Source organism: Neolamprologus multifasciatus, chromosome 14 (genome assembly GCF_963576455.1).
Source record: "Neolamprologus multifasciatus chromosome 14, fNeoMul1.2, whole genome shotgun sequence".
In the NCBI taxonomy this organism is placed as follows: Eukaryota; Metazoa; Chordata; class Actinopteri; order Cichliformes; family Cichlidae; genus Neolamprologus; species Neolamprologus multifasciatus.
In genome coordinates this window covers 2,327,448-2,351,615 of record NC_140452.1, presented here as the reverse complement: position 1 = coordinate 2,351,615, position 24,168 = coordinate 2,327,448, and the positions used below count along the sequence as shown (strand labels likewise).

The 24,168-nt window shown below is 46.0% G+C and overlaps 2 protein-coding genes and 1 pseudogene across 3 annotated transcripts in view; 2 read left to right on the top strand and 1 right to left on the bottom strand.

Annotated features, from left to right (window-relative positions):
* LOC146502920 (scavenger receptor cysteine-rich type 1 protein M130-like) lies at nt 1–9,734 on the top strand. The gene is made up of 6 exons (XM_085131365.1): nt 1–1,586; nt 3,720–3,749; nt 3,840–4,127; nt 6,031–6,690; nt 9,065–9,370; nt 9,440–9,734. Exons 1-6 carry the CDS (start codon nt 1,550–1,552, stop codon nt 9,625–9,627), a joined length of 1,509 nt encoding a protein of 502 aa, XP_084987491.1. The 5' UTR covers nt 1–1,549; the 3' UTR covers nt 9,628–9,734.
* Nucleotides 9,735–10,414: 680 nt separating this feature from the next.
* On the top strand, nt 10,415–16,795 carry LOC146502919 (uncharacterized; annotated as a pseudogene). Its single transcript, XR_014868771.1, has 3 exons — nt 10,415–10,781; nt 13,032–13,123; nt 13,210–16,795. The product of XR_014868771.1 is annotated as an uncharacterized LOC146502919 (transcript).
* Nucleotides 16,796–17,502: 707 nt separating this feature from the next.
* Nucleotides 17,503–24,168, bottom strand: part of ece2b (endothelin converting enzyme 2b) — a 32,535-nt gene continuing 25,869 nt past the window's right edge. The window contains 13 exon segments of the mRNA XM_085131358.1: nt 17,503–17,629; nt 17,632–17,688; nt 17,691–17,739; nt 17,993–18,085; nt 18,162–18,352; nt 18,853–18,920; nt 19,289–19,399; nt 20,425–20,528; nt 20,903–20,980; nt 21,243–21,341; nt 21,435–21,545; nt 22,348–22,462; nt 23,901–24,043. Of these exon segments, the coding sequence (XP_084987484.1) occupies nt 17,565–17,629; nt 17,632–17,688; nt 17,691–17,739; nt 17,993–18,085; nt 18,162–18,352; nt 18,853–18,920; nt 19,289–19,399; nt 20,425–20,528; nt 20,903–20,980; nt 21,243–21,341; nt 21,435–21,545; nt 22,348–22,462; nt 23,901–24,043 (1,284 nt within the window). The 3' untranslated portion in view covers nt 17,503–17,564.

Genomic DNA, 24,168 nt, shown 5'->3' with positions numbered 1-24,168 from the left:
GTGGTGTCCAAAAAAACCCATTGACATGTGAGGAAGAGCTTTTTGTGCAGTTAATATAATGATAGGCAGCAGCTGTAACTCAGGCTGTGATGTTTTTACGTACAGCAGAAACGATGAGAGGAAGCTGCCGGCATGAATCTGATAAGACCTGCTCGGTCCATCCTGTTTGTCATGGAAACACAACCACACATCTCTCACCTCTAACGCGCAGCTGATTTATATCAGATCAAAGTTTGCCGCTGCATTTTCCAGAAATGCAAACATCAAGAAGTCCCAACTTCAACTTTAATGGAGAAAAACTTTTTATAAAGTGAAGAATAAAGCCTCGACCGTCTGAACCTGCAGGACGCAGGTTATACCTCACTGACAGACGCCCACATCTGCTGCACATCTGGTAATGACATGTAGCAAAGACCATGAAGCTGAGCACCAGGGTGCTGTGTGATAAACATGCATGAAAGTCTGTGTCCAAAGCCCCCACGGAGAGCCGGTCAGCACGTCCCAGCCCCACAGACATAGTAAGGGCACCCAGAGAAGGGCCCGGCACACCGCAGAAGCCAAGGGACAACGAACCAACCCAAATCCCAAGCAGGGCACCGGCCAACACAACCCAGATGCCACGGGTGACCCCAAAGGTGCAAGATAACCAGCCTCAACGAGTCTCTCACTCCCAGACCCCCACCAATCCCGAAAGCAAGAGGCAACCACCCCAAGCACTGTCTGAGAAACTAACACAAATTAACAAGATGACTGTGAAGCTTCTCTGGAGTGGATGTCCCAGCAAATTTACCCCAGGATCAGGTGACCAGTGCTCAGAGATGCTGCAAAAAAAACCCAAGGGCACCATCAAAATCTCTGCAGGCTTCAGTGTCCACAAAACAGGCTGGATGAATATGGAATAAAACCGCCGTTGACAGTTTCTCTGGGTGTCTGTGGCACTTCAACAGAGCTGGATTGTCTCTCAGGCTAATGCTAACAGATGATGAGTCCCTCAGATGTTTGTGTTTGACACCGAGAAGCAGAAATAACCGAGCGTACAGATAGAAATATCGTTTTTAAACTGAAAGATGGTTCTCTGTGGAACCAAAACTGCCAAATAGAGATAGACGCTGCTGACCGTCCGACTGTGAACAAAGCAAAACACAAAGCCTGGTCAGGGTCTTCACCTGATCTCAGCCAACTCTGTACTCAAGCCTCCCCTCACAGCAGTTACACATACATCTCATTAGTCATATGACAGTTAATGCACTCACATGTAAGTGTGTGTGTGTGACATTTCCTGCTACACCATATATGGCGCAAACTTTCAACCAACCAGGTGTAAAAACAAACGTTTTCGTGCTAAATCTAAAAACCAAAAGCTTGCAGTGGAAAATGACTAAAAGCTGAAAACAAATCTGCTCATCTCGGCCTCCCTGCACAATGACAACCATATTAATCCACAATTCTCTAACACAGAGAGAGGAGTGAAGCCCCCCCTCTTCCTGTTGCAGATATACGGCGAGCACGGCACATGTGACGATCAGATCAGAGACACGTTGGCCTGGACATGGATCACCTGCTGCTGCTGCTGCTGTGGAGCTCAGGTAGGACTCGGCTTTAACTCACGAGTTGCAGTAAATATTTAGATTTACTGATTAAAGCTTCGTCTTTAACGCTTTGAGAAAAATGTGAATGCAGATGTTAACGTCCAGGTTTAGAGGCAGCTGTTATCCTGAGCTATTCTGGACAACCCGCATAAAGAAGATGCACAGTGCTGCGTGGGTTCCCTTCCTCCCACAGTCCACAGACATGCAGTTAGTTAAGTTAATGGGTGATTGCCCATCGGTGTGAATGTGCAAACAGTTGTGTGTCTCTTTGTGTTAGCCCTGCGCCAGGCTGGTGTCCAGGATGTACCCCGCCTCTTGCCCTATGGTAGCTGGGATAGGCTCCACCCCCGCATTGACCCTGAACTGGAAAAATGACAGAGTATGGATGGATGGAAGATGTTCAGTTAAATCTGTTAAAAGATGGGCTGTGAGCGTAAATGAAAATCACATCGAAGGAAAGAAAAAGAGAAAACGCTCAAGTTTTAAACCGTCAACACATCATCAACTTTTAATTCTTCAAGCTCGAAACCACAAAGTAGTTTGAAATCCTGCACACACTCTGACAGGATACTCCCACTCAAATAAAAGTGTGTTTACGACACTGAACTCAAGGCCTTCCAACCTACGTGCTGCCTCACTATTCAACAAAAACACGAAAACACAAATGCTAAGACGAACGGAGCACGAGGACACAGAAAAGATTCAAGTTTATTTACACGGCTCCAAATCACAACAAAAGTTGCCTCAAGGCTCTTCATAGATACAGAGAAAAGCCCAACAATCATATGACCCCCTATGAGCAGCACTTTGGCAACAGTGGGAAGGAAAACTCCCTTTAACAGGAAGAAACCTCCAGCAGAACCAGGCTCAGGGAGGGGCGGGCCATCTGCTGTGATTGGTTGGGGTGAGAGAAGGAAGACAGGATAAAGACATGCTGTGGAAGAGAGACAGAGGTTAATAACAGATATGATTCAATGCAGAGAGGTCTGTTAATACATAGTGAGTGAGAAAGGTGACTGGAAAGGAAAAACTCAATGCATCATGGGAATCCCCCGGCAGCCTACGTCTATTGCAGCATCACTAAGGGAGGATTCAGGGTCACCTGGTCCAGCCCTAACTATATGCTTTAGCAAAAAGGAAAGTTTGAAGCCTAATCTTAAAGTAGAGATAGTGTCTGTCTCCTGAATCCAAACTGGAAGCTGGTTCCACAGAAGAGGGGCCTGAAAACTGAAGGCTCTCCCTCCCATTCTACTTTTAAATACTCTAGGAACAACAAGTAGGCCTGCAGAGTGAGAGCGAAGTGCTCTGATAGGGTGATATGGTACTACAAGGTCATTAAGATAAGATGGGGCCTGATTATTTAAGACCTTGTATGTGAGGAGCACCAAACTAAATGTAAGAAAAAACTCGAGGTGTGAGAACGTCTCATACGTCAGGACACTTCCTTTCTGTGCTGTGGGCGTGTTTACCTCGTGTGGTTAGCTTGTGCATCACTGCCAAAGATGTGTTTCTGTGAGTGAGGATGTGCCGGAGGTTTCAGAGCCGCAGACTGTGTCTAAATCATGCTCTCGAGTCCTTTTTGTCTAATGGTTAAAATTTTATTTGTGAAGAAGTTTCCACATTTTTCTTATATAGTTCATAGACATGGGTGGCTGGAATGTATAACAAGTATAATAAAAACATAACTTTAAAGGCAAACATCTGTAAATGGCGCATCATTTGTTAGACCCTCCCTCTCCCCCATAGAAGCTGGATCCAGCCTTGCAGTTTCACTTTCCCTGGCAGCTACTCGGTGCTTGCTCGGATGTTTAGGGTCGCTGTAGAAAGAAGTTTTCTTCCCACACAGTGAACAGCGGACGCTGATGTTTGTGTCACTCTTACAGGGTCACACTCAAAGTAATGTGATTACTTCCACGCTTTAAACGCTGCACAGTCGTACTCTCTCCATCGCTCCATATTATCCATTGTTGATCGCGGTTTAGTAACGCAGCGTGCTTATGCGAAAGTAACAGTAATCTAATTACTTGTTTGCAATAGTAATCCCTTACATTGCTCGTTACTTCAAAAAAGTAATCAGATTACAGTAACGTGTTACTTTTATCAATGGCTCTTCTCTGTTTTTCTCCTCAGGAATCAGTGAGAGAAATCAGAGCTCAGCAGGTAAACACAGTCAAAGAGAAATAAATAATCACAAAAGTCGAATCAGCGTTTGACCTTTGACCTTTTTCTCTACTGATGCTTCCTGTTCAGAGCCTGATGAAGTCAGGTTGGTGGGAAAAGCCAGTCACTGTGGAGGTACACTGGAGATGAAGCATGTGAGAGAATGGAGACCAGTAGACTTCTATAACTGGACCCTGAAGAAAGCAGCTGTGGTCTGTGAACATCTGGACTGTGGCTCTGCTGTTTCTGTACAAGAGAGGAAGTCCCCACGGAGGCTCGTATGGTCGATCAGACCTGACTGTTTTCAGTCCGGGTCTAAGTTGGGGGATTGTTTACGACCGTTACCCTCTACCAGCATCCTCAATCTCACCTGTTTAGGTAAGCAGACCAGCAGGACTTCAGGAGTCCTCTGGACCAATCACCAACCAGCATGTCGGTGCTCCCTCTTGATGGGTTTCTGAGCTGCTGGTTTCCAGTTTTTACTGTTTGACTTGTTCTTGTTTAAATTTTGTTCCACCACACGTATCTCAGTTTCATGCAGTTCAAATCTTGTGAAACAATGACAGGATGTGCAACATTGACACCACTTTTCTTAATAAACTTCATGTTTTTCTGGTCGCAGACCTTTCAAAACCATGGACTGTAGAAAACATGGACGATGCGACAGCTCCCCAAAAATGAAGCCAAAACGTCTCTATCGCCCCCTTGTGTCTGGCTGCAGTATAGGTCATAAACCCCGCCTCCTCCATGTTAGCGGATGGGACTGGGGTCAGACTAAAATAAATTTTTCCAAAGATTCTTTCTTTTGTTTTCAATAGTTCTCATCACGCTGATTGATGTCCAAGGGGTCTCCTTTCCCATAAGTTTGATTCTAATTCCTACCGCGCGGTGATGTTAAATTGGGGTGAAACGTCATCATAAGAGCTTTGACTGGCAGCTGCAGTCACGGAGAAACTTGCGTATCTCTGTTCGCGAATAGCAGATAGAGCGTAGGCTCTGAGAGGACGCCCAGCGTTTACGCTACGAAAACACGACCGAGTTGTTTTAACCTGACAGCCTGAGGTGTTTCTTCAGTAAACTGGACTACCCGACAGAAGGACCCGAGGCCCCGCTGCACTTTTTCGGTAAGTTAAGAGTAGCAGGTGTGTAGCATCGCTAACTAGCTAGCAACAAGCCTTCAACACAGTGCGTATGCTAGCGGCTAATCTAACTAACGAATAACAACAGAGTGATTTTAGAACTATAAGATGATGAGCTGTGTGTCTTTTTATAACAGTGACATGGTTGTATTTACCTTAATTAAACGAGTCGTCAGTTGCGGTAAACCAGCAAAAAACTCGAGCAGCCGGGCTACGTAAAAAGTGTAGGGGGGCGTGTTTGCGGTCACGTCCAGCGGGTTGTGTGGGCGGGAGCGTTACACAGTCGCTCCACCTCAAGTCACTACTGCGCAGACTCTGGCTCCAAATTTGCAAGATGGCAGCCCTCCACAAGCGGGTATTTTGGCTTCATTTTGCACAATGGTAGGAGGCGGGGTCGCGTCGTCCATGTTTTCTACAGTCAATGTTCAAAACACAGAAAATACCCAATTAAAAACACAAAACCCGTTCATTCACACATCAGGCCGACTCGCCACATGTAACGCAAAGTTATTTAAGGGCTAGTTTTACTGCAGTGGGTGAATTTAAAGTTCTATGGAGCCCAGATGGTGTGAATGATGAGAGCAGACACAGCAAAGTTTTGTTAAAGAAAACCAAAAATATATTGAATAAATGGGGGAAAGGGGTTGTTCCCTCTCTCTCTCTGTCTGCTCTTCACTAAGTAAAAGGCTAAAAAGAATTTTTGTCCATGCAAGATCACTGTAGGAGTTTATTAAACCTAAATTAAACTTCTTCGTAGCTCCATGTTTATGCCATCAGCCTCAACCTGTAACATGCAGACTGCCACAATCCTGTTTCTGCATAGAAACCTGTTTATCATGAGCTCAAGAGGAGAAAGAGCTGTGCAGTGTGTGAGAGGAGGCCAGACAAACATGGTCACCCCGGGTACTTCTTTAAAAGTTCAGCCCTGATCCTTTTGACAGTTTTGGAACGTTTTCTAATCAAAGTTTTATTCAAAAATCTGCGTACAAAATCTAAACGTGATGCTGACGTGAGCCCAGTGTGCGCTTTTATAACACTCTGTTGTTAATGATGAACTCATGTTGGAGTTGTGAGTCTGAATGAGTGAATAGTTGTTTGCTGCCATCTTTGTCTTGTGTGTCTGCCGTCTCTGATCTCTGCAGACTCTGTCCGGCTGCTGAATGGTTCCAGTCTGTGTTCAGGTGGACTGCAGGTGAAGTCTAACCAGAGATGGTCCTCAGTGTGTGAAGCTGACTTTGACCTGCAGGATGCAGAGGTGGTCTGCAGGGAGCTTGGCTGTGGGCCTCCTTCGCTCCTCCAGGGGGCGCTCTATGGAGAAGCGGAGGCTCCAGTGTGGAGCAGAGAGTTCCAGTGTGGAGGCCACGAGTCTGCTCTCCTGGACTGTAGAAGCTCAGGCTCAGCTAGAAGCAGCTGCTCACCTGGCAAAGCTGCTGGACTCACCTGCTCAGGTAGAAGAGGAGCTGCAGCTTTGGTTCAAACTCACTTTGTTCTCTCACTGATGACTCTCTGCTTTCTGTCAGAGCCTGTCAGGTTGGTGGGAGGAGCCAGTCGCTGTGCAGGTACACTGGAGGTGAAACACCTGGGAGAATGGAGACCAGTGGATGACAATGGTTGGACCATGAAACCAGCAGCTGTCGTCTGTGAACATCTGAACTGTGGCTCTGCTGTTTCTGTAGGACTGATATTTAAGTCATATGGATCTGTTTGGAGGATCAACCCTGACTGTGTTCAGTCTGGATCTCCTCTGAGGGAGTGTGCAATATCCTGGTCCTCTTCCTCTATCCTTGATCTCACCTGCTCAGGTAAGGCCATCACTTTCATAAATGTCATTTTTAATTAGAAGGTAGATATGCAGCCATGTCAGGTGATATAGACTAATGAAAATAGGTGGTACCATTGCTGTGTCCGAAGGATACCCCTCGGTTTATCGAATTGCATAAGCGGGGTCTCTCACAGCGCGCCATCGCAGCTGAGGGGGGACGCAGTAAGAAGGTCATTTGGAATTCCTTAAATGATCCTGAAGGTTATGGAACAAAAAAGTCAAGTGGAAAACCCCAAACATGTCACCAGCACTGAGCCGGAGGATCCAGCCTGCTGTCCGTAAAGACACCGGACGATTCTCAACACAAATCAATGCCGTTACTGGAGCCGACTGCAGCCAGCAACCATCAGACGACATCTGAGACTGAAGGGCCTTAAAAAACACAAACACGCCTTCAAAGGCCTCGTCTCCTTGGACACCACAGAAATGACCGTTTGGACACTAAAAGGTGGACGAAAGTTTTATTCTCTAATGAGAGCAAATGTAACCTTGATGGTCCTGATGGTTTCCAGAGTTACTGGCATGATGAGCAGATCCCACCTGAGGTGTTTTCTACGCCCACAGTGTGTGTGTGTGTGTGTGTGTGTGTGGGGGGGGGGGGGGGCACCATCATGGTCGGGGGGGCTTTTTCCTTCAGTGGAACAACAGAGCTGCAGGAGCTGCAGGGGCATCAAACGCCGCTGGCCATGTGGCTATGCAGAGAGCATTCCCTCATGACTGAGGGCTCACGTCTGCAGAGATGGGCAGTAACGCGTTGCAAGTAATGCGTTACTGTAATCCAATTACTTTTTTCAAGTAATGAGTAAAGTAAGGAATTACTATTGCAAAAAAGGTAATTAGATTACTGTTACTTTCCTGTAAGCACGCTGCGTTACTGCGTTACTAAACCATGATTTTTTTGCGAGAATGTCTCATGACAGTGACGTAAGCGAGTGCGACGTTCGTGACAACAGCTGTGTGCAGATCAACAATGGATCATATATCGAGTGCAGAGAGAGTATGAGCGTGCAGCGTTTAAAGCGTGGAAGTACTGACCTTACTTTGAGTTTGATTCCATAAAAAGTGACAAAAACATTAGTGTCCGTTGTGCGTGGGAAGAAAACTTCTTTTTACAGCGAAAAAACCCTAAACTTCCAAACAAGCACCGAGTAGCTACGACGTAATGGGAAACTCACAGAGAAACTCGCGGATTCTTCCACTGACCGCTGCACACCTGCACCAGGGTAACCCTCCGCCTACTGCACTCCTGCTTTACAGGTGAAAATAGAGCAACAGGACCGCTAGTCTTTGACTTTATTATTTTCTGCTGTGTTTTACTTGCATTTATTGAAAGACTGAGTGTAAACACACAAAATATTTTATTTTATGTGCTGGAATGTGCAGAAAATAGGTTTAAATATTAAACTAATTTCTTCCAGTCAGAGAATGTTGCAGATAATTAAATTTTTGCTTGATGCATAAGTTAAAAGATTAAAACTAATAAAACAAGTTTTAAAAAGAGACTTTTCCATTTGATTACATTTTGTATGATGATTATGTAGAAAAAGTAGAATTGGGCTGAAAGATCTATCACTTTATCACCTATTCAGTTGTAAATCGTGTTGTTAAAAAGTAACTAATTACTTAGAAAATAAGTAATCAGTAAAGTAACAGGATTACATTTTGGGGGAAGTAATCAGTAATTATTTACTGATTACTTTTTTCAAGTAATGTGACCAACACTGCTGGTCTGTGTGATACGCCCGGGTTTATCACCAGGACAATGCTGCAGGACTTCTTCCAGGAGACTAACATCACACTTTTGGACCGTCCTCGTGTTCCCCTGATACAAATCCCAATGATTTTTTTGCCATTTTCCAAGTGGTTTTAAACGGGACTGTACATTCACACACCACAAACTGGTGCAACGTGGAGGTGCAGTGGCACATCGTCACCTCACAGCAAGGTTTTTTTCTGTACCTCCTGATCTGCTGTTGGTTGTGATATCCATAAACCATGCGGTACTCGGTGAGCTCACAGCACGCGGGTACGGACCCCATTCTTCCAGTAACTGAATTATTAGCCAAGAAATGCAGATCTAATTAAGACAGAATGGATATTATTGTAGTTTTTGTTGTTAATCTAATTCATTGTTATCTTCCTGTTCCAAAGTCTTGATGCTCAGTCATCCAGCTAAGTAATCCCAAAAGGTTGAACATCCAGATGAACAGAATCGACCTTTTGGGTACCAAAACAAAACCACAAAGAACAAAAACACTTTGCTCTTACTCTGAGTTATTACAATCTGCAGATGTGCAGATTATCTAGTTGACAGTCTAAGAAACATGAACATCTGTGATCTCTGATCTCTGCAGACTCTGTCAGGCTGCTGAATGGTTCCAGTCTGTGTTCAGGCAGACTGCAGGTGAAGTCTAACCAGAGATGGTCCTCAGTGTGTGAAGATGACTTTGACCTGCAGGATGCAGAGGTGGTCTGCAGGGAGCTTGGCTGTGGGCCTCCTTCGGTCCTCCAGGGGGCGCTCTATGGAGAAGCGGAGGCTCCAGTGTGGAGCAGAGAGTTCCAGTGTGGAGGCCACGAGTCTGCTCTCCTGGACTGTAGAAGCTCAGGCTCAGCTAGAAGCAGCTGCTCACCTGGCAAAGCTGCTGGACTCACCTGCTCAGGTAGAAGAGGAGCTGCAGCTTTGGTTCAACTCACTTTGTTCTCTCACTGATGACTCTGCTTTCTGTCAGAGCCTGTCAGGTTGGTGGGAGGAGCCAGTCGCTGTGCAGGTACACTGGAGGTGAAACACCTGGGAGAATGGAGACCAGTGATTGGCTCTGACGGGGCTCGGAAGGCAGCAGGTGTCGTCTGTGAACATCTGGACTGTGGCTCTGCTGTTTCTATTGGACCAAAAAAGTCGTCATACAGATTTGTGTGACGATCAAACCTGATTGTTTCAAGCTGAGATCTTCCGTAAGGGGAATGTGTAGAACCATCTTACTCTTCCTCTGTGCTCAGTGTCACCTGTTCAGGTAAGCCCATCAATTACCACGGGGGAAAATAGTTATTGAAGTGATTGTTAGTGGAAGACAGATTTAGTTCATTTTAAAGAGTTATGAAGGGAACATTTAAGCACAGAGACCAAGAAAGTTTTTGTAACCAGCTGCAAACTCTATGAAGTTGTACATTTGAACACTAGAGTCTATGACGCAAAAGAACAATACTCAGGTTGAAATTTGCTGGCATATGACCTACTTAACCTAGCTAACAGTACCTGACGTTAGTACTTACAAATAAACAAACCTTTAATGATCCCATTAACTCGTTTTACTGCTGCTGCTCTTTCTGTCACACTCAGCAGTCGTCTGCATGCAGTTAACCAAGCAAAAGCTTACAGCAGCGTAGACCAGACAGATTTAGCTACAAAAAATCGCTTCAGCAATGAGAAATGTTCTCATGAGAACATGAAAATGTTTTAAAAGATCTAAAAGCTCCTAATCATTACTTATGAGTTACCCCTCAGAATATTTAAGGGGCTGTTTCATTTCTCTTCACAGTCACGATCTGTGACAAAGAAAGGACTTAACTTTTTGCAAACTTCAGTCTTTCCATAAACTGCTGATGTTCAAACATCTGGAGGAAGCTGGGTTTGTGTCCTGAAGGTGGATCCAGTATCTGCTGCTCCTGTTCAGAGGCTGTTTTGTTTGCCATAAGGCCTCTGATGATCACCTCACCTGTCATGGTCTCTGTTCATTTACAGACCTTGCTGGCTCAGCCGAGCATTATTGTCCCCCGCCTCCAAGGACGGGGTCTCCGAGGCACAGCAGCAGGGGCTTCGGGTGTCCAGGGGCTCTAGCTTGACCATCAGCTGCTCCATCCAGCCGCAGTTCCCAGGAGGCTCCTTCCAGCTCACCTTCACTTCCTCCAACACAGCATACAACTACACCCAGCCAGCTGTCAATCACTCTGCCCACTTCCTGTTTCCTGTCACAGAGCCCGCCCCACCAAGGAAACTACAGCTGCTTTTATCGTGTTATGTTTTTTCTCACAACTTCTCCTCTGAGAGCCGCCGGCTGTCTGTGACGGTCTCAGGTGAGCTGAAGCAGAGATGCACACGTTTTCTGTAAAATCTAACTTTGAAAAGTTTGCAGCAAGAAACAGTGACGAGCAGAGTATCAATGGTTACCACAGTAATGCCGGTTCTCTGAAAACTATTTCAAATCAAAACATCAGTCCTCCCAGATCCTGTTAATATCTGGACTGCTGTTTAAGCCAGCATGTAGTTTCTGGGTGGTTTCCTGCGTGTGCCACCTGCTTCGTCACACAACACTCCAGCAGGATTCAGCTGAACTGGGCGTTGGATCATTATCCCATCGACTCATCTAGTCCTTATTCAGTTTTAAGACAGATGTGTCATCATTACGTTGCAGTTCAGAGTGGAATCAGTGGCTGAAGTCTCTCCATCTCTGATGCTGTGACGCAACAACACACCAGCATAGTTCTGCCTGTTTGATGGTTTGTTTTTTAACATCTGCCATTGGTTTGTTCTAAATGTCTCTACAGTTACTGTAGCCAAACATTTAATCTTTGATTTGTCTAAAGCAAATTATTTCCCTTTGATTGGATGTTGACCGACCAACTGTAGTTTGTAGTAAAGGAGCTTGCAAAGAAAAGCGTCTGGACTTCTTTAAGTTACTTGAAGACGTTTCACCTCTCATCCGAGAACTTCTTCAGTTCTAAGGTCAAATGGTGGAGACGTCCACAGGACAAGACTCAGCTGTCCATCTGCATCTTAAGGTCAAAGGTCACTCTTTCAAGGATGCCAATGTTCACATTTTGGACAGAGAGGACAGATGGTTTGAAAGAGGATTGAAAGAAGCATCTATGTCCACTGTGAGCGACCATCTTTGAACAGAGGCGGTGGTTTACGACACCAACTCTCTGCCATCTATAATCCAGTTTTGAGATCCCTCCCAGACGCCTTAACGCCCACTCACATCCTGGGCCATCTGACCTCAGGAATTTGCATGATAAGGTGGGACCAGGTTTCACAATGAGCTCACCTGAAACTCCCACTAGGTTTAAATCTGGGACTCTCCACCATTTGACCTTAGAACTGAAGAAGCTTCTCGGATGAAGGTGAAACGTCTTCAAGCAACTTAAAGAAGTCCAGACGCTTTTCTTTGCAAGCTCCTTTGACTACGATGACCTGGATGACTGAGAACCTTCACAGACAACTGTAGTTTGTAGTTTTTCTTGGGCCATAAAGGATTTTCCTGGTGCGTCTGCTGTGCCGGTTAAATGTGTACAAGCTCAATATGATTGCATCACTTTGACACTAACAGCTGTAGAGTTACTGGCAGATCCAGGAATGAGGGGTGGGGGGTTTTGGAGACAGCTTTTTGCCTCAAACAGGATTAACCTGCAAACGTTCCATCCTGGAGAAACAAGCAGCTGCTTGATTTCCACAAAATACACCGATTGATCCTGGTACCTTTATAATGTAATACCAGACGAACCCCAGAGAATGTTGTGTAGATCAGCGGTCCCCAACCCCCGTGAGTCGTTTGGTACCGGGCCGCGTGAGTTGAGGTTCAGGTGTGAAATGTATAGTTTTCAGGGTTTTTATCGGTTTTCAGCGTTATTTTGTTATCGTTTTTATCGTTAACTCGGTTTTCCTGGGTCTTTTCACGTGTGTTATGAATAAACCTTCTTTTTTTTGGTACCGGTACTAGTTTTATTTTGTTGTATAGTGGAAATATTGTCGGGCATAAACCAGTCCGTGGCGCAAAAAAGGTTGGGGACCGCTGGTGTAGATAATAGTATGATGAGACAACTTCAACACCAATGATAACAGCAGGTCCTCAGTGTCACAGGCATCACTCCCTAAATACCAATGACCTGATTGGAAACACCTGATGTTACATGGATGGTTGGAAGAGACGATAAATGAAGGGATATATGTATTTTATCCACATGACTAATGAGCTTTTTATGTCTTTAATTGATGAAAAAGTATCACGAAACTCAAACTTGTGCAGGCTCCAGTCACAGGTTATTCCCAGAGGGGTTTAAAGGGGTTTGTCCTCAGAGGTTCAGGTCCAGATAAACTCCACAATAAAAGCCTCAGCAGGACCAACACAGCAGATCAGACAGGCAGGAAAAAGACGTCTTTACAGAGAACACAGATGAACCTGTGAAACACAGTCAGCATTCAGTCAGTGAAGGTGAAGAGAGATTCAAGCAGCTCCATGTGGAGGGGTGTTCACAGATTTCTCTGCAGTTTGTGTTTAATGGCAGCTGTTTGACTCGTGATGACTGTGAATGTGTTCGATCCCGCAGATCATCCAGATCCCACAGGCTTCATCATCAGAGCGCTCGTCCTAACACTGATCCTGCTGTTGGAGAACGTTGTCCTGTATTTCTACTGTAAGGTACTGAACACATGTTTGCATCAGAGAACGAAGCCTGAGAGAGGAGCGATGCAGTCAGTCTGATGTGTGCTGCTGTGTCCCTCCAGGCCAGCAGGGGGCAGAAGCTGGGCAGATGGAGAACAACAAGCTGGTTAACTTTGGTGTTGGTGCAGCTGAAGAAGGGCCGGCTGAAGAGGAAGGAGCTCATGTCATATCCAGATGAACTTCTCAGCTCATCCATCACCTCAGATTTTACTTTCTTTCTACCAAAGATTCTGTTAATCAGTCAGGCTGGAACGATTCTTACTGCCAGCATGAAAAGACCAAAACCATCAAAGTGTTTCAGGTTTTTAATCACATTTTTACACAGAAACTGGCCCCTAATGTACCTGCTGTTCAACACTGACTGCAGGGAAGTGTAACCAGAGATGGTCCTTAGTGCGTGAAGCTTGACCTGCAGGATGCAGAGGTGGTCTGTGGGCCTCCTTCGGTCCTCCAGGGGGCGCTCTATGGAGAAGTGGAGGCTCCAGTGTGGAGCAGAGTCTGCTCTCCTGGCAGAACTTTATATAAATAAAGGATATTTGTTCTGCCTTTTATATGTTACGCTGGATAATACAGTTTTGTAATCTACCCTAGAGCCCCCTCTAGTGGCTGATTTGTAATATTACTTTGATTACTTTGGAAAAGAAAAATAGAGGAAGAGGAAAATCCAAGATGGCTGAACGTAATGCTGAAGTATTATCGTTCCAAGCTGATCTTAAAATGTTGCTTCGGATGAGATTTGTCCGTATGTGTGAGTGATGATTAAATAATAATTGTCTCTTGTTGTGTTTAAAAATGGTTTAAAACTTTGTTTAATTGAGTATGAAAGTTTTATCTTGTTAGCTTGCAGTAAGCTTGTAACAAGCTAGTTTGCAATGTTAGTTAGCTAATACAATACTTTGTGTTTTCAGTTTTACAATGGTCAAAGAGAAGGTCAGAGGTCATTATTCAATAAATCAGCACAAAAAAGGAAAATAAGTCTGATTACTGGAGCGTTGTTAGCTTGAAACCTGAGGGTGAGGACACCATTAACTTTCAATAGTGCCCTTTCTCATTGATTTTCTAATTGATTGATTTGATCCTCGTCAGCAGCCGTGTTACAGAAACAAGCTTACATTCAAACACTCACATGCTGGGTGGAGCCAAAGCGATCATGCACCCCCACCCGTGCTCCACCTTTCCTTGTAATAACAGAGCAGGACTGTGTTCAGTGTTTATTATATTTCTGCAGCCTGATAGAAAACATTTCTCATTTTTTTCTCTACATTCTCGGGCAATAAAATAAAAGCAGATAAAACTTCAGGTGTTTTTTTCCCCCACAGCAGCCACCTGACACGCAGCCTTGTGATTGGACGAGCACTGACGCCCCCTTCAGGACAGACACAGAGTTTAAAATGAGCAGAGTTTCTTCTACTTCAGCTCTATTGTTGTTTACTGTACACACAGATTATTACACAGCTCTGACTCCTGACACACACACACTTGTCTGTCTATTGTTTCATTGCATCTACCTACACAAGGACCCTTGTAGATGCGATGCACCCCCCCAACTCATAACCTAACCCTGCTAAAGGGTCTCAGAAAATCTGTCCCAAAGTGGAGAACCAACGTTTTTAATCGTCCTTACAACAATAGACATACAAGAACACGCAAACGCACCCAGACATATCTTTTGCCGGAGGCAGCTTCTTCTTCTTCTGCAGAACAAAAGACGTCACACACGGGAGCTGCGTAGGATTGGACGGTCATGTCATGGGGGAGGCGAAGCCGGCACACACTCCAAAACACGCGCACCCACACGTGCACAAACACTGACAATACACAGTGTATGGTTATTATCACAACACTGACTTTAACATGAATATTAAGCTTGTGGTTCAGGTGAGCGGGCCGAGAGCGCCACCTGTCGTCAGAGTCATGTACCTGCACTGGGCGGGAGCTAAAGTTCAGCCATGTTTTAAGGAATCGTTGGTAATGAAGTCTGAGGTACCAAGTCGTCAGTTCTTTAACGAATGAAGGTTTAACGTGTGTTGGATCTTTAACTTCGACAGTCTCATATTTATGTTTACTCTGAGTATTTCTAAAGGTAATCCCACTCCTGGTCCAGCTGTTTACTGCCGAGGTCTGATGATGAACCCATTCATACACCAAAAGTCACACTTTGAACTTCACGCCACCTTCACGCCACATCAGACCTCGAGCTCAGTGAGCAGCCGATTATTTCAAAAAATGAAAGAGTGGGAAAGACCGATGCAGAGCTCCAAGGACAGACTCCTGCTCACTGACTCAAAGATCAGGCAAATGGTTTGTGACAAGAGAAGCCGTTACATCAGCAAGCTTACAGCCAATCACATTCCCCGCGCACCGATAAAGAAACCCAAAGGCTACAAACACGACTGCATGATATCTATACGAGTATATTAGGACTATGTGGAGCTTCGTAGCTCATTGTGGAGATCATGTTTTCATTTTATAGTTTCATTGTGACTGCAAGTGTTAGCTTCATTATAAAGTGTCCAGTTTTGTGTTTTCACCAGTTGCACAAACTGTATCTGAAATGCAGTCCTGTGAGCTTCATTATACTTTTATATTTATGATTCTTTCTATAACTAGTGTTTGAAACAGCAAACTTGAGTTATTATCAAACATTAGAAACAAATACAACTGGGAAATTTGATTGACTTCCACTACTTCCTGTGTCACTAAGCTCTTAATATCCACCGTTTCACCAGCGGCCCACACACTCCACACCTCCAGTTTCACCCACCAGTGTATATTTCCCACGTCTTCTGTTTTAAGTTGTTTTGTTGGCAAATGGGTGAAAACTGGTGACGTGGAGCTGCGTGTGAACCAGACCGCTGTGACGTGGTGGATGTTCAGAGGTTCACCGTTTACCTGATAAAGATGAGCAAATAAATCATCTATGTTTGTGAGATAGACCATAGACAGGATTGTGTTTGGAGGGCATTTTATTTTGAAATTTTAATTCCAAACTCAGTTTTAGGATCAGGTTTTGGTTTTAAGCTGTTTCCTCTCTACTCACTGTTTGATTCACTGACACTGGTCTTGACCTGTAGGTGAGGCTGTGTCTCCTGATAACAGTGAGTTACTTAGTGGTTGCAGAACGCTAACGTAGTGAGTCGGTTAAACTGTGCAAACTGGAAGGTGAGCTATGCTCTGTGTTACCTAAAGATAACGCTGGCTTTAAGGCAATCCTCGACAGACTCATTAAAGGGTTGTAATAGATTACAAAATGATGGAAAACCTTTTAAAATATGTCACGTCTGTCTTAATTTAGCGTAAAACAGTGGTTACAGCGTGGATTCAATTTCGACATTTCTGACAGATTATAAACACGAGAAACGGACCGAGGAGATAAATCCGAGAAAAAGTGTTTTAAATGCTTAAAACCTCATAAATAACCCACGAAACCCTCGTTCCTCTCCTCAATCCTAATCTACACCCCTAAAACCTCCCAGCCAATCAGACAACAGCTTCCTGAATAACTGAGTGGCCAATCACACACACACACACAGCCATGACTGATTATGTAGCAGTTCAACTTTGTATGAGGTCATCACAGTGATGTCATAGGGGGTGGAATTATAGAGCTCTTTCACACATCGGACAAAACGCGCGCACACGCGCACACACACACACACGCGCACACACATACACACACACGCGCACACACATGCACGCACGCACACACACACACACACGCGCACACACACACACACACACACACACGCGCACACACATGCACACGCGCACACACACACACACACGCGCACACACACACACGCGCACACACATACACACACACGCGCACACACATGCACGCACGCACACACTCGCACACACACGCACACACAAACACACACGCACGCACACACGCATGCGCGCACGCACACGCATGCGCGCACACACACACAAACACACACACACAAACACACACACAAACACAAACACACACACACAAACACACACAAACACACACACGCACGCGGACACACATGCACGCGGACACACATGCACGCACGCGCGCACACACACACAACACAAACACACACACACACACACACGCACACACACACACAACGCACGCACACACACAAACCAAAGCCCATTAACAACACTATGAATCAATAACGTGATAAAAGCAGGAATCATCGCCCACGTGGCTTCTTCCTCCTCGTCAGTCCGTCGTGTCCGTGTGACGTCTGATCGTCAAGGAAGTAAGTCTGATCGTCACCAAGTTACAGATTAACTGAAGCTGAAGACTACACCTGCTCCCCCCACCCCATGAAAGAACTGAACTCTAATTAAGAACTACTAGCCCCGTCAACCGCTCAACCCTCTGACAGACTCCTCCCCCCCCCGTTCCTGCTCCACCCCGAGCTGGTCCTCTCAGGTCTGACTACCAGACTTCGCAGCGCTTCCCCGTATTCATGGGTGTCCCTTCGGGGCAGTTAAAGTGCGGCTGAAGTCCGGAGAGTTGGCGAGCGTGCCGATGACTCTGTATCGGGGAGGACTGTGGGGTCGGTCACGAGGCCCTCGTGAGCGCTCTCTGGTGTCCGAACTGAGCACCACACCTAAAAGAACAGAACAGAAACCTGAAAGAGACAAATCTCTTTTCTTTCATTTTTTAAATCAATGTCTCACAATCATCTACTTCCTTTGAGCAACAGGATAGATGACTATCATAGAGGTTCGAGGACAGATCCCTGGGGGACACCAGCGGTAACGGAACGGATGGCGTTTGAATGAACTAATCCCATTTAGGTTTGGCGGTCTAGATCTCTGACAAAACAAATAGCTGAGCTTCGTTCGTCTGCAGCGTCTCACCTGGGCAAATCCAACGAAGAAAAGCTGGTCATTGTCAGGTTGACAGCAGGATCTCTTCTCATCTCCGTTTCCCTGGATCCATGACCGATAGGCCTTAGGAGGAAAGCATCAACACGCGGGTTAGTGGAGGTGTTGACCTGTTGCTGCAGCGGTTTGTGGTCCTACTCACGTGATACGCGGCCTTTAGCCCCCCATTGTCGGCGATGTTTTCTCCGAGTGTCTGTTTTCCGTTGATGTGTTCTCCGTTGACGGTGTAGCGGCCGTACTGATCCACCATACACTCGGTCCGCTGGCGAAACGCCTCCACGGACGAGTTCTGCCACCACGGCCTCAAGTTTCCTTCTTTATCATACTCACGACCTGATGGACACAAGGACCACAGCTGTGTTGGTACTTTCCTGAGGTAATCAGGATTACCGTCTGGGTTCTCCAATTCTTTAATGTTTCACGCTCCTTTTGGAGCCTGTTTTAAGCTAAACATGATTTAGTTCCAGCTCATTAGGTTTGTTTAGTTCATTTTGAGGTAAATTATGGAATTACTGGCACACAAACAGGTTCCTCAGTCACCTCAAATGTCTAATCTAATCTAACCCAGATCTATGAGCCCAGCGGTGAGCGTGAGGGTCCGTCCCGACGCCTGCCTGTTTTTAAGACCACGTGGACAAATCTGAATTTACATCACAACATGTCAGCTGCATGTGCGCCCCGGGCAGCCGACTTCAATCAGACTTCAAAGCTGCACACACAGGAACGACAGTCGGCCGCCAGGTCTGTAGCCGTCCGTTAATAATCATCCCAATTCAGAATAACACACCGTCACGCCCACACTGAGTGCAGTGAATCAAATTCATGAAACTCACCCTGATCATCAAAGGCATGCGTGAGCTCGTGGCCCATCACCACCCCAATTCCACCAAAGTTCAGTGCCCTGAAAACACAAACACACAGCAGTGAAAACGTTTACCCACACACCGAGTCCAGAAGCAGCTGCGATTCGTCTGGAAGTTCTTAAAAACACGTTTTATAAAGTTTATAATTAGTATTTTTATATATTTACGGTACACACACATACATGGTGCGGATGACCGGATCAGCACTTAATCAGAACTTTATGCCCAAATTCAGTAATGATTTAAGCCACACCCACAAACTAAAAGTCTAAAGTCCTGCCAGCGCCCCCTACAGTCAGCAGAGCTCATTACAACAACAACAAGAGCAAACAGCATCCTGAAGAGTGTGAAAGTGTAAAGACAGACAGGCAGACGCATGGACAGGTAGATACTGAGGTAAACAGACTTGGGGTGGTCGTGGGCGTAGAAGGGAGCTTGCAGGATCCCAGCAGGGAAGACGATGCCGTTCTTAGTGGGCATGTAGTAGGCATTAACTGTAGGAGGAGTCATACTCCATCTGGAGGAGGACAGGAAACAAGGGAAGGATTGGGAGGAGGAGGAGAGGAAGAGAGAAAGGAAGGGGAGGAGAGGAGTTAATCTGCGGTCCAGCCATACCGTATAAATGTTCAGGGATCGTATTCGCAAAGTGTCAGCAAAGACGAGTTACTGACCAGCTGTGATGTGAACCAGAGCTGCTCTTCTAGCACAAACACCAGCTAATCTGCTGGTAGATCTATAAAAACCACTACGACAGTGTGGGCCTTATGATCAGTCCATCTGATGACAGGATTAGCTCTGTGCTAAACTACAAAGATAACTTCTCCCCTTTGCAAAATCAGCGCCAACAGGAGCCATGTCATGTACATCGATCCTGTTTGGTCCTGGGATATCTCGTCATCAACGACGAATTGTACCAAACGCAGATGATACAAATATACTGAATAAGCTGGTATTTTACACAGCCCGCCTACAGCCGCGGTTTAACTACCAGTCAGCTCGGTGTCACCTGGAGAACTGTCCCTGACCGGGAAACCTCATCCCTGTTTATCTTCAGCGCTTCTGTAACACCATTCATACGAGAGTCCGACGGGAGAAATGAAACCTCACATTACAAATAAGTCAGGTTTAAACCACAGGTGTGCTCTCTCTGAGACCTGACCTCTGACCTTTACCGGGGCCGGCCAATTCATTTTCCCAAACGTGCACATGAGAAACTAAACTGTGACTTAAGTCTCATAATCAGCTCCACAGACTGAGCGCACAGTTACCTCTGACCTCATAAATAAAATAGTGAAAATCCTCCATCAGCCTGTTTTTAATGCGAGCTCTTGTCCTGTCATTTTGTTAACTAAAAGTCTTTGATGTGTAGGTTTAAATTGGTAAAATAATATAAAAAATAAATAATATAAATAATGTAAACTGATGGTTACACTGTGAGTACGACCCCCGAGGACGTGTGCGCCTGTATATTTGTGTAGCTGCGCCTCCTGATGTCGGCGTGTATTAGTGACCTCTGTGTGCACTGATGCACGTGTGCATTACTGGTCTTTGTTGGGAGTCTTCCTCAGCTGGTCGGCCATCACTCGAGCGGAGAAGTTGTAGAAGTTCAACATGTTCTGGAAGAAGCTGTCGTCTGACACTTCATACTGAAACACACAGACCCAAGCTGTTAGAATACATTAAGTTGAACAGCAGGGGGCAGCACAGCACCACCCAAACGTGAATCTAGAGTCTGACATTCAGAGTCTGCAGGAAACATTTATTTGCAAATGTCCTAAATCGGATTTAGGACGGCTTTCACGGTGTTTCAACCCTCAGTGTGTGCTGTGCAGACGACTGATTACCACCAGTCGTCTTTCTTGGAGCACTTCTTGGTGCTGCCACTTCAAAGCCCTGTGACGTCTCGTGTTTCCTGGTCTGGCTGTTGATTGGCTCTCTGGGAGCCAGGGCGGGATAGCCACCATCACTTACTTGGGTTGGTTTGCAGAGGGCCGAGCGATGTTTAGCAGTGTTCACTCACCCCGTCATAAACATCGTCCAACTCCTTGGAGTCCAGGATGAATTCTGGGAAGCCGATCATGTCATAGATTGCATCTGCCTAACGAGGAGCACACAGACAAATCGGTCTTTAACCCTTTTCCTAGTTTTCAGCCTTTTTCTGCTCTTTTCCTGGTGCTGTTGATATTATTTACAGTGAAGCTGTTATATTATGGGATATCGGGCACTTTAAGCTCAACTAAGGTAGCCTAACCTGTCTGTAAACCTAACCACCACCAACATTTTCTTTCTCCTATATTTCAAAACCCCAAGGGTACAAACTTTAAGTTGCATATGCGCTGTGTTTGTGTGTCTGTGTGGACCTTGTCCTTTGCAGCCTGTCTCGTCTGGTCGTCCATCCAGCTGAGTTGGTCTAGCGCTTCTTTGAACGCTGACCGGATGGCGTTGATCATCTTTTCAGCCTGTAAGAGATGAGCGAGTGAGCTCAAACTAACCAGACCTCAATCAGACCTCATGACGAATTTTCCGAAGGCAGGGTCGGCTCAGTGACTCACAATCTCTTTGCTTTGTTTGTCAAAAGTTGCCTTGACGAACAGCGCTCCCAGGGCAAAGCCCAGGGTGTCGTCAGTGTTCCCAATGCAGGTCTGCCAGCGCGGTGTACAGGACTACGACAAAACACATGCAGTTACAAACTCCTAGGCCCAGTTAGACCAGAGCAGGTGAGTCCACAACCAGTTAGAAACAGTTAACCTGCTACAGATTGGTATTAGCATAAAGAAGCAGCTGCTTGTTGAAACCAGTCCTGAATGATTGAACCAGTTGGCTCCAACTAAGGTATCACTTCCTTCCTTGGCATAACACATGAAACTAAGCGTGAGCTAACCAATTCAATCCAACTTTATTTATTGAGTACTTTAAAAACAACATGGCTGACCAAGTACTTTCCAGTAAAAAACAGTGAATAAAAAAACTGTAAAAAAAACAAACAAAACTGTAACCCACAGGACGAGTGAATGGTTTCAGACATGACCTTATTAATGATCAGACCAGCTCTGAGTTTATTGTGTTCGTGTGTGTCTAAGTTGTAACATTAAAACAACATAAATTTTAAACACGATGCACAGTATTTTATCGTCAGAATGTTTAAACAACACACTGATCGCTGTTTCCAGGTTGTTTTAAGCATTCCTTGAAATAAACAATATTCTAGCTAACTGAGGTCACTCTACTTGAAGGGCACCGACTGGTTGGAACCCAAACACCATATTATAACTTACAACTCCAGTTATTCTGACACCAGCTGAATGCACCATCAGTTTAAGGAGTTGAAAAAGAAAGCGTTAGTCTCAGTCAGAAACACAATAATCCAAACACACATTGGTCCATTAGCAGGATTACCAGTTGCAGCAGTAGTAACACTAATGTGTGTATCAGCAGCAGTGGCAGTAGTATTTGAAGCTTCTGTACCTTCTTGGTCCCATAAAGACTCTCCAGCAGTTTGTCCTGAGCATTCTCAAAGCGTTGGTCCAGACTGGCGACACTCTTCTGAACCAATGTCCACATCATGTAGTTGTTCAGCAGACTGGAGACACACACACTTCTCATTACACACCAACCAGGCAGATTTAATAAGCAGGGCAATCAGGGAAAGGGCAATCAGGGCTGGGCAAGCAGGGCAGAGCAGAGCAAGCAGGGCAGGGCAGGGCAAGCAGGGCAGAGCAGAGCAAGCAGGGCATGAGAAGCAGGGGTAGGGCAATCAGGGAAAGGGCAAGCAGGGCTGGGCAAGCAGGGCAGGGCAGAGCAAGCAGGGCAGGGCAAGCAGGGCTGGGCAGGGCAGGCAAGCAGGGCAGAGCAGAGCAAGCAGGACATGAGAAGCAGGGTAGGGCAATCAGGGAAAGGGCAAGCAGGGCTGGGCAAGCAGGGCTGGGCAGGGCAGGGCAAGCAGGGCAGAGCAGAGCAAGCAGGACATGAGAAGCAGGGGTAGGGCAATCAGGGAAAGGGCAAGCAGGGCTGGGCAAGCAGGGCAGGGCAGAGCAAGCAGGGCTGGGCAGAGCAAGCAGGGCTGGGCAAGCAGGGCTGGGCAGGGCAGGGCAAGCAGGGCAAGCAGAGCAAGCAGGACATGAGAAGTAGGGGTAGGGCAATCAGGGAAAGGGCAAGCAGGGCTGGGCAAGCAGGGCAGGGCAGAGCAAGCAGGGCTGGCAGCAGGGCTGGGCAGGGCAGGAAAGGGCAAGCAGGGCAGAGCAGAGCAAGCAGGACATGAGAAGCAGGGGTAGGGCAAACAGGGGAAGGGCAAGCAGGGGTAGGGCAGGGAAGCAGGGGAAGGGCAAGCAGAGGTAGGATAAGCAGGGCAGGGCAAGCAGGGCAGGATGGATGCCAGGGACTACGTCACTGTGGGACATGTTGGTGAATAAGAAGTTTGTACAGGTTTAATTTAGAACTTTCAGAAGTCAGTGTTGTTCTGCTTATAGTGTTTGGGCTGACAGGAGTGTTACCAGATGCATGTAAACACAGACATAAGTGTTTGATTATTTTTTGACATTCATTCTTAAAAAATGAACTCGAGAAGTTATTCCTTTAGAAATCGTACTCATCCTAGTTTCTGTTTCACAGTTATTAAGCTCCGTATCTTTAGCTGGTGTGTGATATGGCTTTTTTATCTGTGCATATTTCTAAAGTTAACCCTCTCACTTCTCAGGCTGCAGCAGTGAGTCAGTCCCCACAGACACCTGTGCTCAAATGTCCGGCTTCACAGCGTGGAAATACTTCACACAACTTAACTACTGTTTTGTTGTTCACCTATTTAAGCTTTAGACGGAGAAGGTTTTTAATGCATTTACCTGACAAAAAAATTTGGCTGGTTAATGATTAATTGTGTCTGTGATGTGAGTCTCACTCTGAGTGAGAGTCACGGAGCTGCTCAAACCTGCACTTCATTCATGAGAGCAGCACAGTCTGACAATTCATGTCAATAAGACCTGCGTGTTACCTCTGTGGGGGTGGGGCAGTGGATAGCGGCTGACCTGCGGTCTGTCTTGTTGATGAGCTCCGACACCTGCTGCAGGTACTCTTTGGCATACAGGACGACAGGTTCGGTGTCGTTTAGCTCCAGAGGAGACAGAGAGGACGACAGGTAGTCCAACCAGTCGATGGCTGGAGCCAGCAGCTGGAAAGGCAGAGACATCGGGACACATCACAATAAAACTGACCCCAGCAATGAACCAATCAGCGGGGAAAATGAGACAGAGGAGCATCTGAAGAAGGAGACGCAGGTGAAGCCAGTCAGGAGGA